The sequence below is a fragment of the Amblyomma mixtum genome, chromosome 3 (genome assembly GCF_055824585.1).
Source record: "Amblyomma mixtum isolate Tamu chromosome 3, ASM5582458v1, whole genome shotgun sequence".
Lineage (NCBI taxonomy): Eukaryota > Metazoa > Arthropoda > Arachnida > Ixodida > Ixodidae > Amblyomma > Amblyomma mixtum.
Window position 1 is genome coordinate 103,164,787 of NC_143014.1, and position 17,862 is coordinate 103,182,648.

The 17,862-nt window shown below is 47.0% G+C and overlaps 1 protein-coding gene across 1 annotated transcript in view; it reads left to right on the top strand.

Annotated features, from left to right (window-relative positions):
* Positions 1 to 17,862, top strand: part of LOC149351200 (beta-alanine transporter-like) — a 77,956-nt gene that overhangs the window by 15,261 nt on the left and 44,833 nt on the right. The window contains exons 3-4 of the mRNA XM_089576985.1: positions 15,086 to 15,189; positions 16,369 to 16,523. Of these exons, the coding sequence (XP_089433111.1) occupies positions 15,086 to 15,189; positions 16,369 to 16,523 (259 nt within the window). The remainder of the gene's footprint in view (positions 1 to 15,085; positions 15,190 to 16,368; positions 16,524 to 17,862) is intronic.

The window sequence follows — 17,862 nt, forward strand, 5'->3', positions numbered from 1 at the left end:
CTCTCATGCGAAACCCAACTAGCACTCTTCGTTCATGACTTACATGCTAATCTCGACCGTAACAGGCAGACCGATGCCATTTTTCTAGATTTTGCGAAAGCCTTTGACAAGGTCCCTCACCGCCGACTATTACTAAAACTTTCGCAGCTAAATTTACACGCTAATATTTTAAAATGGATTGAAGAATTTCTAACTAATCGTTCGCAGTCTGTCTATGTTAACGGCCACCTGTCTAAGTCCGTCCCAGTAACATCCGGTGTCCCACAAGGATCTGTCCTTGGTCCCCTTCTATTCTTAATATATATTAACGACTTGCCCATGCATGTTTCCTGCAACATTAGAATGTTTGCCGATGATTGTGTCATTTACCGTACCATTAACAATCGTGATGATCAACACACCCTTCAGGCAGATCTTAACAGTGTATTAAACTGGTGCAATAATTGGTTGATGTCCATTAATCCTACTAAATGCAAACTCATGTCTTTTTCTCCGCGTCATAACCCTTATCGCTTTTATTACTCTGTTTCTAATACACCGATTGAGCTAACAGAATCGTATAAATATCTGGGAATCACTGTCTCCTCTGATCTTTCATGGCGCGCTCATATTAGTAACATCATTTCAGCATCAAATAAAACACTCGGTTTCCTGAAGCGTCACCTCCGTCTTGCCCCACCTGAGGTAAAGCTGCTCGCGTAAAAATCATTGGTAAGACCAAAATTAGAATATGCATCTGCCATCTGGAGCCCACATCAAGTACATCTAATCACTGCATTGGAATCTGTTCAAAATCGCGCCGTCCGGTTCATTCATTCCTCATACTCGTACGGCACCAGTGTTTCAACTTTGAAAGTGAAATCCGGATTGCCACTCCTTTCATTTCGTCGCCGCATCGCTAGCCTCGCTCTTTTTCACAAGTTTTTCTATTCTTCCCTGAATCAAGCACCGTACATCACAGCCGCAGCACGCATATCTCACCTCACCAGTCATCCACTGCAAGTTGCATGCCCACCATCGCACACTACTACTTTTTCTGCATCGCTCTTTTCTCGAGCAGTTTCAGACTGGAACGGCCTTCCCTATGACATCGTCGTCATCGCTTCGCCATCTGTTTTTCAAGCGCGTGTAACAGGTCATATTCAATGTTAATCATTGCTGTTTTTTCACATTTTCAAGTGTATTCCCACCCCTTATGTAACACCCCCTGAAAAGGGGGCCTTTAAGGAATAAAACTGAACTGAACTGAACACAGGCTGTCCCGCTTGTTCTGAACCAAGAGTTAAAAAAAAAAAAGAAACGGGTGCATATAGCGAGCATGAAATTGAAGCAGTTCTGCTGGGGCTCGGCTGTCGCAGTCAGTAGTATTTCTTATTTTGAAAAAAAAAAGCAACAACAAACAAACAAATTAATCATTGTTGAAAGGGGCACCGATGATAAATTGAAGTTGGCCTGTATCGATAGACTGCGGCATCTTCCCAAGAAAGACACTACTCTAAACGGAGCTTTTATAAGCTATAGGAAAGACCAAAAAACCAAGTACAAGTGTCGCCGTCACCGGCCTATAACTTGAGTAAACTGCATGCGTCGGCACCTTCTCTGCGGTTTGGCGTGTGTGCTTCCTTCAGTGAGGGAAATAAAAATGCTAATAAAGAACTGTCACTTTGAAGTTTTATTGGACAGCGTGCATAATTTCAGTGGAACATTTTTCCGCATCTCCGATAGTTTGAACGCTGAATAATTAATATTATGCAATTGATTAAGTTGATACGAAACATTAAATACTCCAGGTCGTGCGAGGCTCTGCACGTTACGACGTGACACACTGTCTAGAGATTTGGAATAATCGGCGGACCGTGCAGGTATCTTTTGAGCTCCAGTAGAGGTTATAGAATCGTTCGTTTCCGCGCACACATACTGCTGTCGTGACCGTTAGACACCAGTGCCCGCATTGGCATGATTCCCGTCGCTATGCACGCATCTCGAGAGCGTATTATTCGTCGCTGCCTTCTTACCCAAAACTCTATGTGTCCATTTTTTTTCTTGGTGTACAGATTGCGCCGTGTCTGGGTCATGTGTATGGTGAACCCCCTAAAAATTTTCTAAACACTTTCTCGAGAACCCCTTTTAAATTAAGAGCAGACACTCACGTGAGCTTACATGTGATTTCACTTCTTTCATCTCGTGACGGTTTGTTGCTAAAAAGTAATAAACAAAAAACATAGGAAGAAGGTCAAGTTGGGGTCAACTCACTTTTTGTTTGAGCTATGCATGACGCACTTAAAGGATCATTACGCGTGCGCTCACATACTATTTATAACTATGAAGGTTATTTATACGTAGCTGACACATGAAATATGTTGCCGAATACACCCTAGAAAGAAAGGCTCCAGAAAAATTACGACCATGCCCTCTTTTTTCAATTAAAAACATACAAAGCGAAAAAATATTCCATAACAATTTCGCTTTTCGCATTCGAACAAATCACAGCATAGCGAGCGGGCTAATTGAGCATTCAAGCTACAATAGTGGCCATGGCGTGGTATCACTCTTCTCGAGACCGATGGTCCAATGCGCCGCATCAGCATGAGCATTTTAATGAACGTGAAACTAAAAAGAAAGTAGACAAAAAATAAGGTGCGCGTGTGTTGAAATTTCAACGCACGCAACTTTCGGTCGTCCGGAATTCTGTTCATGGGGTTTTGAAATAACTGAACACGGCCACGCTGTCTCGATCATTGCCCTCCTTCTCTCCTCCACCACATGCTTTTTCTCTCAATTTCGGCGCTTATAGTTGGTCGGGAGCTGGTATAGGACATTAAGATAGTCGAAGTTATTCAACGTTGCGCTTAAATGCTGCCGTCTGCCACGGGGTCGGTGCTGGGTACGAATAACTCTGCGAGAAACTGGAAAGAAGTCAAAGAGAGACAAAGTGAGGGTAAAAGAGAGAGCAAAATTTTAAGATATGAATAACTCTCAACATGCACTGCGAGTAGGGCACGCTTCTAGACCACCTCGGAAGAATGGACATGAACAGGAAGTCTTCATTAACGTTTTCACGGAGTCACTAACAATTCACGCGAAGAAAAACTAAAACATTTGTTTTTACGCTGAAAACTGAGGCGTGTGTCGAAATATGCTCTCAAGTCCAACGATAACGACTGAGGGAGCCAGTAATGAGAAGACAGCAAGTTACGAATAAGTCGCGAGCAAAAGTCACGATAACCTGCAACAGCTGAAGAACCACGAGACAGTATGTCGATGAGGACGTGTTCATTGAGTGCCTGGTTGGTACACTTGTACGCTCACCGAAATGGCTCGTGTCAAAATGTAAAAATATTGCGGGCCATTTTTTTTTTGCGTTAGCCTTAACACTGATAAAATAATCTTATTTAGCCTAAGACCCACAGGCCATATTTTGTAATGATTTGCTTCTCCAATTCATGTCGACCGACGATCGACTCATTTCACCACAGCACATTACAGGACGCGAGTCCAGCTTTCACCACCACAAGTCTGATCTAGAGCCACCAGGTAATAACAGAGCTGTACGCTTCAATTTCCGCTCAGGAGTTGTGGAGAATTTTCTCCCCGGTGCACATAGCTGATTCTGATATTAATGGCGCTGGTGCCGATTGGCCAAGATGCGGTAGATGGAACAGGAAAAGAATGGTTACAAAATACTGTTCACTGTGGATGGAATAGCGCGATTTTTGTTTTTCTCAATAAGAACTTAGTTGTGACGTAGCGCTCGCCTCTGTGTGCCTTCTTCCTTTTGTCTTTCGTCTCGTTCCGCGCTATTCCATCAGCATTGAACTGTTACCAACTCGCTTAGCGTTCCTTCCTTATTCAAATAATATGATTCCTGGTTCCGTTATGCAAAACGGGTGAACCCCGCACGCCTTCGGAGTTTGTGGACACAAAACAGGAGAAAGTTGGACCGCTTAGTTTGAAAAAGCAGCGAGCGTAGTGTTGCTCAAACTAATTTGCAGTTCACTGCAGCGGCATGCTGCGTTGCTAAGTTTCTTGAGGACGTCATGGCACGAGAGGTGTAAGCTTTCATAAAAAGTAAATGGACAAGAAAAAAGAAATAAAAATAAAATTTCCCAGCCCCACCGTCAGAGGCACAACGGGCTTTTAGGCTTTCACAGCAAAACTCGTGCAATCACTAGGATCGTCGGAGAGAACTGGTATAAGCGTTTCGCTGCGCGTGAGAAATAGCATCCTCAACGCAAGTTGAAGCCATGCTATATAGTTGCCGCAGTAAATATTTGGAGGAAAATTCATCCACATGTGTCGGTGTTGAGGAATTTATATTATTGACAGAATAGAACTGAAAATGTGACGAGAATGAAATAGCTTAGTTTTGTGCGATGCAAATGATAAGTGAGGCATTCAGGCTACAACCCATTTGAGGTTCCTTTTCAAAGTGCGGCTTTTCCATAACGCGCACTGGGTGCATGACAAGGTAATTAGCTCACTCATTAGGGGCTCAAGTGCTTTAATCTGCTCTCAGATCATCGCTTGTTGCAGCTGAGAACAGAAAAGTCGTTTGAAACATAAGGCAAATTGACAATCGATATCGTTCTTGGAAAAGTCGTAGGCCGTTCGTTTGTTCGGAAGAGCACCCGGCACAATGCCAGCGCGGACAGAAAGGACTCGTGTGTATATTTTATTGCTTGCTTTTCCGCTTTGTAAGCGGAAAAGACCTCATTCGGGACAAAGTACATTGGCGTACGCAACAATGATACCTGTTTTATGGAAGCAACAGTTTGCGCTTCTAGCAGCGGCCTCTCTTCGTTGACTGTATTGAGTCTGGCATACTCTAAGCACATTTCGGAAAGCGCGATGGTGTTTATACCTCAGTTAAGTCCGCAAATCTATCATTGAACAGTCTTGTTTCGATGTACGTGGTTTACATTTCGCTTTGATTTGTATTTACTTATTCACTCATATTTTATGGGACTGCAAATGTTGGGAACACTAGCCTCTAGCCTTCCCATAATATGAGGTCAAAATGAGTTCAACATCAAAACTTGAAAAAAGAAAACCATTATTTGAAAGCGTTTATATTCAATTAATACAATTATTTCATTAGCTACCACGCTTTTGCCGTGAACAGAATACAAAAGCAACCGATCAAGGAGCTAGGAAAATAGAAAATAAATTCTGTATCTTGTTGTGTTGCAAGAAATCGTGAAATGAACATGAAATGTTTCGTATGATCATTGAGAAGGAGGCCACGAAGAGGACTCCGTGCGATAAAAGTACAAAAACAATCATTTAACAGAGAACGATTTGACTAAAATCAGCGAAACAAATTTCGCCAAAGGAAGTGTATTGTCATGCACCACCCATTCGACGCACTAGCTATATATTTTTCTGCACTGCGTCTGTTTTGTGGTTGTATAAAGCAACTGCCCTGCAGCATCTGTAAGTAGACGCAATATGGAAATTCCACATACTGCTTCGTTATTTCTACAGAAGCTGAATATGTGCTCAGAATTGAAGGTATGCCTTTTCATGCTTTAATTGCGCTATCGACTATCGACAAGAGGCATGAGCTCGAGTTCAGCGACGTCGCATTTGTGAGCATAGAGGGTGCTGCATTTGAAAGCACTTGAGGCGAATGCGATTTAAGTGCAAAGCCCACTCAGTTCTGTGTAGCGCGCTGTAGCTTCTTTCTCTGTCTCCCTCTCCCTACAGCGCCGTCGTCGAGTTCCTGCTGCTAAAAACATTAGCTGACATACAGATATAAGTTATCTGCCACACACACACACACACACACACACACACACACACACACACACACACACACACACACACACACACACACACACACACACACGCACGCACGCACGCACGCACGCACGCACGCACGCACGCACGCACGCACGCACGCACGCACGCACGCACGCACGCACGCACGCACGCACACACACACACACACACACACACACACGCACGCACGCACGCACGCACACACGCACGCACGCACACACACACACACAACTGAAAAAGTTTCTATAAAATAGAAACTTTCTGTCAGTTCTATATATGTGTGTGTTTCTATAAAATAGAAGCTTTCTGTCAGTTATGCGTGCGTTTTGTACGAATGCTTTCTTTGTGTCATTATTTACCGCCGGGAGGCGCCGAACGCAGCTGAAAAGAAGCGAACGCAGAATGTGCTTCGGGACACACGAGCCCGATATCACGACCGTGTAGGCGTCATTTTTTATCCCAGTTTTTCCCTCAAGTATTCCTTGACAAAACCATCTCCCGGGCGCCGCAGCTCTCCTTTGAGGGGCGATGGATCGCGTCGCCCAGTCGCGACTTGGCGAGGCCTAGAAGCCGTGGCGAATCCCAGCGGCATCGCATTCGGCTCTAGCGTGCCATCTGTCACTGTCGAGCTTCCGCCCCACCCATTCGAGGTTGCGCGGAGTTCCTTGGCGACTCACCTACTCCAAGCTCTCGGCAGGATCATTCGTGTCTCTTCCGTCTCATAGGAAAGACGGTGAGATATATACTGCGGCCACCCGGAACAACGCTGCGGTCTTGTTCAGACAGGCCTCGCAGTTAAAGACCTGCGCTCTAATATCTCCACGTTCTTCTCGAAGCACTCGGCTGCTGGTTTCGTTTTTATTCGAGTTGGCCGTTTTGTTCTTTCATTCGCCGTCAAAAAGAAAGAAAGCGCTGTTCTTCTTTGCTGCTCTCCATATTCTTAGCTTGTGGATGGCTTTGCGGACGGAAAGCTGGCTGTTGGTGGGAACGAAAATGAGTTTTCGACGCGTTGCTATCTGCCTTGGGCATGGGTTCCTTCGTACCTCTCCACACCTTCTCTCCTTCTACTTTTTTGTGTTCACATTTTGTACCTGCAGCAACAGCAACAGTAAGTGTATGCCTGTTGTGGAGGTTTCCCAGAATTATTAGTTATGATACCTGTTATTAAAAAGTGTTATACATAAGTTCCCACTTTCACGAGCAAATAATAGACTGCTATAGTGTCGGTCAACAAGCGCTGTCCTGTCGAAGGCACTGAGCTTTTATAGTATACCAATTTTGCAGTGCTGAACCCAGTTGCATTCATTTAACTTGCACTTGCGGGCAAAATGCATTTTTGAGGCACTTTTGCTTTTTGTTGACTGGGTGGCAGTAACATTGGCCATTCAGCGATGCAGTGCCAGAACTTCCACCTGAGCGGCTTAAACTTGCAGCGCACATCGGCTGAGATTGGAATTCTGAGCGTAACTATTGCGACTTATCTTTATTTCCTGAAAGATCACCGAGAGGAGTATTAGATTACGGTTGAGGGTTTGCAAAACTACAAGGCTTCTAATGCCGTAGCAGTTTTTCTGAGCACAATTTGTAGAAGGTTTGAGACGTTAAGGGCCAGTTTTTCATTGTTCATGTTTTATCTGTTCCAGATATAGCCTACTGGGTTCGCTGAAAAGCGCGAATTTTTGGAAATAACTTGAACCTAGTGGAAGCCTCAAAGGACGAGCTGTCATTTCGATTGGGAGGTAGTTTCGATCTTCTCAGTGCAGCCACATCGTCCTTAGTGTTGGCGTGTTGATGGGATCACTGTTGTTGGGCAGCGTCGAATGCTGCCTGCGCGGGTGGTTACCACAAAAGAGAAGAAACGGCGGCCCAAAGGAAATGACTTAGATCTTAATAGCGGCAGCCTCTTAAGTAAGGCTAAGTAAAAAGAGCAATCCGTGTGGTTATGAAAGTCAGCTGAAAACAAACGTACAAAAAAAATCAACAATCAGAGATAGTTAAAGGCCAGGAGGAGAAATGACAGTAGTGGCCGTTGTTGCGACGTCGGCGGAGCTTCGCTTTAAGTAAGGCATTGAAGCGAAGCGGAGATAGATATAAGGGTCCCATCGACATTAGGAAAGGAAAAGATGAAAGGGCGGAAAAAAGAACACGAAAACTGCAGAGAACAAATAGCTGCGCGGCACGGCTAGTCTTCAAACAACTAGGAGAGAGAAGCTATACAGGCATGTATATAACACAAGTAAAAGAAGAACGTGCCAACAGACTGGAGCATTAAGGTTCGAGAATTCCCTGAAGGCTGTCAAGCAGGCATGGTCTCAGGCAGGGGCTGTATAAGTTTCGCGGATGTCCGCCAAAGAAGGAGAGAGTTTCGTCATAAAACTCATCACCGTCGTGAACTCAGACAGACGGCTACAAGTAAAAGCAGCTGAGCTGCTTGGAAGTAGACGTGGCGCTTAGTCTGAGAATGATTCACCCTGGTCGGGGATCGAAGTCCGAAACTGTGGCAAAAATGAAGCCCTCGCTGCGCAGGCTGAGACAATATTGAGTCAGCGGTTCTATCAGGAGGTCGGAATGGTTCACAATTTTAAGCCGTGGCCTGCAGTCAGTGTTTGTCTTCAAATTTGCCTCATCAGCTGAGCTGGCAGAGGATGACGGTACTTTCGGTTTTGAGCCCCGGGCCACAGCTACTCTTTTTTCGACTTCGTAGTCATTTTACAGAAGCCGAGCTGGTTTTCTTGCTAGCCGTGTGGACACGTTCAGATCTATGAACTTGGGAGGGACGTTATGATGGAAGATCTAAACTCCTATATATGTACGATAACGCAGAACCATTGCCTTGTTACATGTGCCTGACGTTGCCTTCGCTCGAACTGTATAATTCTTCTATGTCGCGTAATTTACGCCACTTTGCGCCGGAAGTGTCGGTTGTAGTTTAGTCGGATTAAAAGCATTAGCAGTCATTTTCACACACACAGCAGTGAAAGGGCAATGACACTATCGTATTTTTTTATGAGTGCGAGACAAATGCTCCTGAAATATATATTCAAAATATGCGCAATTGCACAATAAATGAAGATACTGCAGTTTTTTTTAAGTACACAAGTACAATTTCAGTGTTTGGAAGCACACGTGGAAGTGTTGTTTTTATCAGATTCTTTAAAATGCCCTTCGATGGCACGCGAAAGCCTAGGAGGCTACCGAAAAGATAAGGGTATGAGCTACAACAGCCGTATTTGCGAAAGACGAATGCTGCCACTGCCACAGAAGGACGCTTATTGGGCAGGTGCGTTCCGAAGGGGCAGCAACAGTGAACTGTTTAATGAATGTTTCGTGAAATTTTGGTCCACTCTATTTTCTAAGGGGCCCGAGAACATCGCAGTAGCGTGTTCGCCGTCGTCCTTCTCGGTGAGCCATTGAATTTCAAAAGAGCAGACATTTGCTTCAAATCCAGAGAATGAACGTTCATCGGTGTGCGTTTTTCTTCTTGAAATCGCCTGAAACACTCGTGTTTTTTTTATTGCTACTCATAGCTTTGTTCTCAAATGCTCGTTTTATGCTTAGTGACTCGCGTAATACCCACTGTGAAAAAAAAATCGCCTTTTTTACACAGACAAGCCTTCTCAAGCTCAGTTCTCCTCCTATGCCCTCTCCCGATCCCAACTAGTCGAGAACAAACCACCAGATCCTACCGCTCATACGTAGTTCGTGCTGGAGACAGGCGTGAGCGCCAGATGGCGACAGCTGTTATCACCAAGGCTCTCAATCGGTAACTTGCGAAAGCGGATCCCATCTTCGTCGCTCACAAGCTTTTGTCCTCAATCAGTTTTCTGGGTAGGAGACGAATCTTCGCGCAGTCCTCAGAGGGCTTCACGTATTGCGAAAAAGCCGAATTTCCCGCAAATTCTCTATGCCTTCAGTTAGTCGTACCACCGATCGTGAAGCAGTAGGAGCGCTGCTTGAAATAAACGCGCGCTGTGAACAAACACCATTTTTAGAAGCAGCGATAACTTGTAGGTTAGTTCCTTAGGGGTAGTGGAGGCGGTATCCAACCATAACAGTCGCGTACTATTGAGTCGAAGTATCGCCAGTACCATCTCGGAAACCTTCGACTTACCGCTTACACCTCCTATTGGATCTGCTTAGGCAGGTCAAACCAGAACGAGAAGGAAGCGAGCTGAAGTGGAAACCACTTCACTCACTCACTCACTCACTCACTCACTCACTCACTCACTCACTCACTCACTCACTCACTCACTCACTCACTCACTCACTCACTCACTCACTCACTCACTCACTCACTCACTCACTCACTCACTCACTCACTCACTCACTCACTCACTCACTCACTCACTCACTCACTCACTCACTCACTCACTCACTCACTCACTCACTCACTCACTCACTCACTCACTCACTCACTCACTCACTCACTCACTCACTCACTCACTCACTCACTCACTCACTCACTCACTCACTCACTCACTCACTCACTCACTCACTCACTCACTCACTCACTCACTCACTCACTCACTCACTCACTCACTCACTCACTCACTCACTCACTCACTCACTCACTCACTCACTCACTCACTCACTCACTCACTCACTCACTCACTCACTCACTCACTCACTCACTCACTCACTCACTCACTCACTCACTCACTCACTCACTCACTCACTCACTCACTCACTCACTCACTCACTCACTCACTCACTCACTCACTCACTCACTCACTCACTCACTCACTCACTCACTCACTCACTCACTCACTCACTCACTCACTCACTCACTCACTCACTCACTCACTCACTCACTCACTCACTCACTCACTCACTCACTCACTCACTCACTCACTCACTCACTCACTCACTCACTCACTCACTCACTCACTCACTCACTCACTCACTCACTCACTCACTCACTCACTCACTCACTCACTCACTCACTCACTCACTCACTCACTCACTCACTCACTCACTCACTCACTCACTCACTCACTCACTCACTCACTCACTCACTCACTCACTCACTCACTCACTCACTCACTCACTCACTCACTCACTCACTCACTCACTCACTCACTCACTCACTCACTCACTCACTCACTCAAAGTTTGACTGCTTAGGTTTAAAGCTCCACACTTCACACTGCTAGATGACCCAAAAATAATTTAAGGATGTTTTCTGGAACTTCAGAAAACTATGAAAACCATAGAATGGGTAGGTGTTCAAGCGGTCTCTAGCGCAGTATGCCGCAGAACGCTGTCGCCGTAATGAGGGATTTTAATGTGCATGCGCGTTATTTTGGCATTTGTATGCCCATGCCAGCACCGCTTCGCGTGGTCGGCATGCACACTGAGTTGGAGGGCGCATTCTGGACCGCTGTCTCATGCGGCTTCGCGACATCTGTGTTCGCCTGGACAGCAGGCCGCGCCTGTGTGCGGCTACTGCATCCCCGGCGGGGATTCTGTTCCAAGTGACGGCGGCATTCTCAATTCAGAAGCTGCCCGTGCTTAGCGTGCGAAGCTGCCCGTGTTATACCGTGTCCACAGTCAGGCAAGTGCGTGCTGTGCCTGGCAAGGACATGTCAACGAGTTTCTGAATATTCTCATCACGTACATGGGTGACGGCGCTCTACAACAGGGATAGCGGGCAGTGTTGAGTTTTTGTCGTCTTCAACACATTTTTGTCCATATTGTTGTGGCACCCCGAGAACGGAGACGCAGACGAAGAGAGGACAGACCGAGTGATTATTTCGTCTCCGTGGTGCCACAAAATATGGATCCGTACCAACTCGCCCAAATTCCCTCCATTTCACATTTTTGTCCTTGCTGATATGCTACTTTTACCTTAAAGCCACGGTTCCGTACTTATAAAAGCCTATTCCACTGCTTTTATAATTTCCGAAAATTTTCCGAATATGCGGACTCGTCGAGTGTTACTTTCCGCTTTCTCTTATCTACCGTTTAGCCCGTGTTCAAGCGTTCTGTGAGGCAATTTTCAGCAAAACTGTGCTCGAAGATGGTAGCGGCTGGCTCTGGGCTGGGCTAATTAGATGTCAGTGGGGAGACACCTCTGGGCTGTGGTGGATGTCACAGCCCTATTGCTGATGATCACGATAATAATTGCCGAAGTTGCTAGCGCGAACAGTCGTGATGTTGGTGATGGAGCTTGTAAAAATAGTATCGCATTAGCTAGCAAACATATTGTTGCAGTTCCGTTTGATCGGGGGCTGTTTTGGAGCTAGTCGGGGAGTGAAACGAATCTACGAAGTCATGAGGCCTTGTTCCGTCAGCTTTTTAGTTTAGTCATGCACACGTACAAAGAGCGTGCGCAGGTACTTCTGGATCATTTTTGTGGCCTCCATTTTTTCGGATCCGGGGGTCATTAGGCAGCGATTTACAGCGCGCAAGAGGGATTGTCACCTCGGCTTAATTGCCTATTATCAACAGCAGCAAGCAATCACGTTTTTGGCTGAGTAGCCTCAAAACGCTGCGGACTTCCTCGCTGAACATGCCTCCCAGAGCGTAACTGCCTAAATGATGTCTCTGAGCCGCGTCCTTGCGAATCGTGACCAAAGCGGCCTGCAATGTAACCGCATTAAATCGGAGGCGAGAATCCATCAAAGAGTCTGAGGTCTACTTTTAACCACCCCTTACCCCCGTTTCTTTTTACTTGCGTGAGCCACTCAAGCCTAATTTAGGTGGAAGCCGGACTACAGGTCCCAGTGAGAACTATGTCTCGCCTCTTAAGACAAATTACCAAAATTTCAGAGGAAAAGTTCCCAGATTCACCGAGGCATCTTTTTTCCGGACTTCTTCGCCTTTCTTGGCCCAGCGCAATGGTAGCTAGGGAAGGGTCATCCGTGGTAAACTACGCAAGGCCTGCATTTACTAATTTCCCCCTCTTTTCTTTTATTTTAACGGCAGTTGAAGTATGCTTGAGAGCGATTCTGTCCCTGAACGTGGCACGTGCTATACTTACGATTACGAGTAGGATTATCGCTTGAGAAGAGGCGCAGAATTGGCGCTTATAAAAGGCGGCTGTACATCAGGAGACTGTCTTCACGCGACGGTGAACTGGAGGCGTCCTTCATTCTTCTTTATTTTTTTTTCTGCGCCCTAGGGAGGCTCTCGCAATTTAACTACTCCCTCTCCTTTAAAACCTCCGGCTCCGTCGTTCCGCAGCCGTGCCAGCGCGGTGTCATTTCCAAATCAACGCCAGGATGGCCGAGGCCGAATCGCGGCCTGAGTCTTCACCGCTATCGCATTCGTTCGACCGAGGATTACGGGCGCCATCCGCGACAGCGCAAGACGACCAGAGACGAGTCCGCCGCGCGCACTCGTAATGCGTCACATTCCAGTCCCGATAGCGCCGAGGCGTCGAGCGTTAGCTTCCGCGCACAGCGTCACGTCGTCGCAGCGGCGGCTAGCGAGGGCAGGGGGGCGGACAGGGGCGCAGTCCCCGGGGTGGGCCGAGTCGGGCGCCGATCAAGCGCTTGGACCCGGGCCAAGGCGGCCGCGATTCCGCCTCAGCCGGCTTGGCGTAGCGTTCCCTCAGCGCAGAATAAATGACGCTCGGCTCGGGCGGCAGGAGAAGTTTTCTCGCCGAGCCACCGGAAGGAACAAAAATGTACACGAGCGTACATATCTATACATATACATATCTTTTTCAACGCACATTTATATATTTTTATACACAAGCCGCGGCTTGGCGCGCGTTACAAGGGCGAAAGAGCAGGAGAAAAAAAATCCCAGAGGATAAGCGGGGTGTAATATACAGCCATCTATCTGTCTACGCCCGGAAGAAGAGTGCGCAGTGCGCTGCGGTGCTGCGGTGAAGGGTGGTGGTTCGGACATTGTATGCATTTGATGCTTTCGGAGGAAGGGCGGCCCTGCGGCCGCGGCTGTTTGCGTAATTGAGTTTACTGGCTGTAAACCGCCGACCAGAACGGAGGGTGATGAGCCGCAAAAAGAGCCGTAAGCGAGCTCGGTTCGATTCCGGGGCCCCGGCCGCAAAGTGGCCGCCGAACGACGCACACGCTCTCGCGCACCGCCCTTTCGCTGTGCGCCAAGCGGATGGAAACGGAAAGTTTGGAAGCGAAGAAAGAAAGAAAGAAAAAGGCTACCAAAGACGCAGGATATGACAAGAAGGCAGTGCCGAGTAATACCCCGTCTGAAACCTTTTGTTGGGGAAAGTGCTTTATACGTGTTTGTAAACAGCAGGTTGTCGTTGTGGCACGCTCGTCGTATGGTTGTCGCGGCGGAAAAGGACGGCCACGAAGAAATGCAACGGTGCGATGAAGGAGTCTGAAAAAGGCAGAGCGTCTGAACTGCGAAAGCTGGCTGTTATTTTTGGAACGAGCTCGGATGTTGACGCTTACACGGACCTGGTCAACAGACTGCCCCTATCATCTGGCTACAAAGCGGAAGTAAACGCGCCTGCATTCAGGCATGCACCCGATAGTGATTGAATGCCACTACAGGCTGCTTGGGCTAACTTCAGTGCGTCTTCCCTCACATTCGTAATTAAGAACATCCGCCTCTCATGAACTCTTTCCGTAGCACCTTTGTGCGCTATTTGCATGCTACTGCAGCTAGCACGTGCAGCTGATAGGCAACCCCACTTGTCTGGAGTGTCCGAGGGATGCGCTGAGGAGCAAAAATAAAATGTACGGCGGCTGCTGACGAGCGAGATACTGTGCTCGCATGCGTGCGGTGCGATGTCAGTGCACGTTAAAGAACCCCAGGTGGTCGAAATTTCCGGAGCCCTCCACTACGACGTCTCTCATAGCCTCAGTCGCTTTGGGACGTTAAACCCCATAAACCAAACCAAACCATCATAGAGAGTTTTAGTACAGCGTTACTAAATACAGTAGCTGTGCAGCTACTGTACCGTACACCAATACCATATACGGTAGATTATCGGTACACGACATCTATATACGGTATTGGTGTGCGGTATCAGCATACAGTAACGCTGCATTAAACCCTCCAATGTCTATGCAGCCACACGTGCGTACAGCATTGCTTTTGAAACCGAGCAGCGGTGGTCAGACGCCGCTTCCTCTGTTCTGAGCAGCTTCGCTTTCGCGCTTTTCGCCAAATGAGGCGGGACCCGTACATCTTTGAGTGGGCGAGAGTAACGAAGAAACTGGACGACGAAAAAAAAAGAACATTAAGAATTCAGCTGAGAAGAAGCATGACGTTAAGTGCATGAGTTATTCATCGCGTTGAGCGTCTAGAGCGGCGGCAGATAACCTGAGCACGTCGATATGGGTACGTATCGTTCTTTTCTGTGCGTACAGTGGGACCTCGTGTGCAACAGGAGAGTCCTGGCGACCCTCAGCATGTTCCTCTTCGGGGCCGGTCTACTAGCGGGGCACTTCCTCTCCGTCCTCGTGTCGCACAGGTAATGGCTCCTCTCATCACCGTCCTCAATTATTCTTTCTGCACCACTGGCGGATCGAGACACGTCCAAAAGTCTAAGAACGCAGGCTTCAGAGACGAACTGCATGACATTTGCAGCTGCAGCGCAGGAGCAGGAATTTGCCATTGCAAGAGCGAAAAAGAGTACGTCGGAATCGAGGCTTTGAGGTGATGTCCTGCGTCAGTATATCGACAAGGCCCGCAAGAGTTGATGAATGAATTACATGAGACTGCGCCACAGCTGGAGTGAAATGCTTAGCCGTCATGGGTGGCCGGAACGCGTGTATAGAACCAAGAAGCTCGCCTGCCACTCACAATTCTTCACGCACTGAATACCCACCCTCTTTCTCCTTTCTTAGATGGCGCTCCCTATAGGTACAGGTGCTGAAAATCGCTGCGGCAAAGTTAGATGACTTGGTGACCTGTCGCAATCACACACTGTTATGTGCGGTGGATAAAGTTGTTTGCTTCATTCACTTAGATCCAATGGGTCGAAAAAATTAATGCGAACAAATAAACAGTTATTAAAAAAATGATTTTAACTCACATGAAGAAACAACATATCTTCGCGTAAAGTATTACTTGTCAGTTAGTTATTCATAGCTCCTTACAATGCGGTTTCTGCGAGGAACGCCTAGGCGCGAATTTGAGGTGGGAAGGTAACAAGAAGGAGTTAGTAACGCGCCTTCGAAACCGCCCATAATTGGAATTCCTAAGCTTCGTACACCGCGGAGTACCCAACCCCTGCCTCATTTAAGCACGCGGCCACAAATACATTGCTTGAATTGCATATGAATGAACTCGCATTTTTGTCGCTGTTAACACCGTAATGCACGACTGTGCCTGTTATTGAGACATACTATTGTTGTTATTTCTTGGGAAAGTGAAGTAAAGAGGTAAGCAAGAAGAACTTCGTTATTTTATGTTCTCCGGAGCGCTGGCTAATTCAGTGGTATAAGTTAACACATCCTAACGTACCTGAACTGCCCTCTCTCTCGGCTATGAGGGACAGTAAGTGCTTTAATATCTGCCATCTGGGAATCCCTAACATGCATTGACATCGCACAGATGCGAGCGTAGCCTATTACTCCCGAAAGAATGATTCGTCGGCCTAGCTTAGGGCAGCACCGGCGCTGCAACACGCTTGCTCTGCGCACCGCAGGTGGGGCCAACGGGTCTGCTTCACAGCTTTCCTGTTCGTACAGTGCCTGTTCGGCATGCTGGCAGCGCTGTCGTCCAAGTTTCTCATGTTCCTGCTCTTTCGAACCCTGGTTGGTGTTGGAACAGCGGGGACGTGGACTTCGCTTTCCATACTCGGTGAGCGCACACCTTCGGTGGGCCGGAAGTGTTTGAGCTATAGTCGGATACGGCTTAAGTTTGCAGTGAAGTTGCGCCTACATTCAGTACCGCCACACATAATTTCTCAGTGGCATAATAGCAGTACATTTTCTTGCTGCCCAAAGCTTACCACAAGATGAAAGTATAAACTCAAGAATGTTGGTTGCTCGGGCTTGTTTGATGGTGAAACATTAAAAAGCTGATTTATTTTACTGTTGTAGTTGGTCAACGGCGTAATATACGACGTTTATTTTTTAAGTTGTATCCTACTATAGATGCCATGCGCGCAGTTTGCACAACCATATATGCAGCACTTAGGGAGACCACTACGTTATCGAAATTTTATAGGACACCATCCTAGCACCTTGTGCAAGGGATAAAAATCAACTTGAGGGCATCAGCAAAGCAGCATGGTCATACTTAATGGTGGTGATTTTTATTCCAGCAGCCACACTGTGTAGCGCATGAACTCGCAGGCGCCCTATTTACAGCATATACCACATACGATTACAACGAAACGCAGGCGAGGACGACAGAGACTCAGGCTGAGGGATAAGGGTGGGTTGTCCATTAACTCGAGTGTGACGGTCGCGCCTGGCGGATGTCAGCTATATGTGGCTGGAGATACGTAGAGGGGCCTCATCTCAGCATTGAATTTAACCTAGCTATGGATGATGAAGCCTAGAACATTTTCTCATTACGCACAAACTCCATTTGGTGTTACGTTACCGAATTGTTTGTTTTTTCCTTCGTTCATTTTGTTCTTCCTTCCTTTTCTTTGTATGTTCCGTGCTTTTTCCCTTCCTTTCCAACTTACTAACTAAACTTAATGCGGCAAATGGCACAGTAAGGAGCCTGTAGTTAAGCGGGGCGCTGAAGCCCCTCAATGTACTAAAAGTAACGCCAACCCTCGACGCACACCCTCGACGTTCAACCCTTCAATGCGCCAGACATTATTACACATTTCCGCGTACCTTTTTCTAGCTTGTTTTGTTGATTCCTCTTTTCACGCGGTGCCAAACAACGCGAGCTGCACATGCAAGCACCGGCATGCAAGACGCAGCTTTCAGATCACGAAAATCCTGTAAAAAAAACTGAATTTTAGAAAACATCAGATTTGATATCTATAAGGTTTTTTTAATCACATCCACGAAACTTTTTCCTCAAAACAGCTCAAAGCTGACTTCAAAAATATTTTTGGGATCGTAGGTAGCGAAAAACTGGCTGAAATTTCCATGAAAATGGCCGACTTTCGCGGCAAGATTGCTGTCATCGGAAAGCTAACGCAGTTCTCCTCCCGTCGTATTCACGCGTCTGC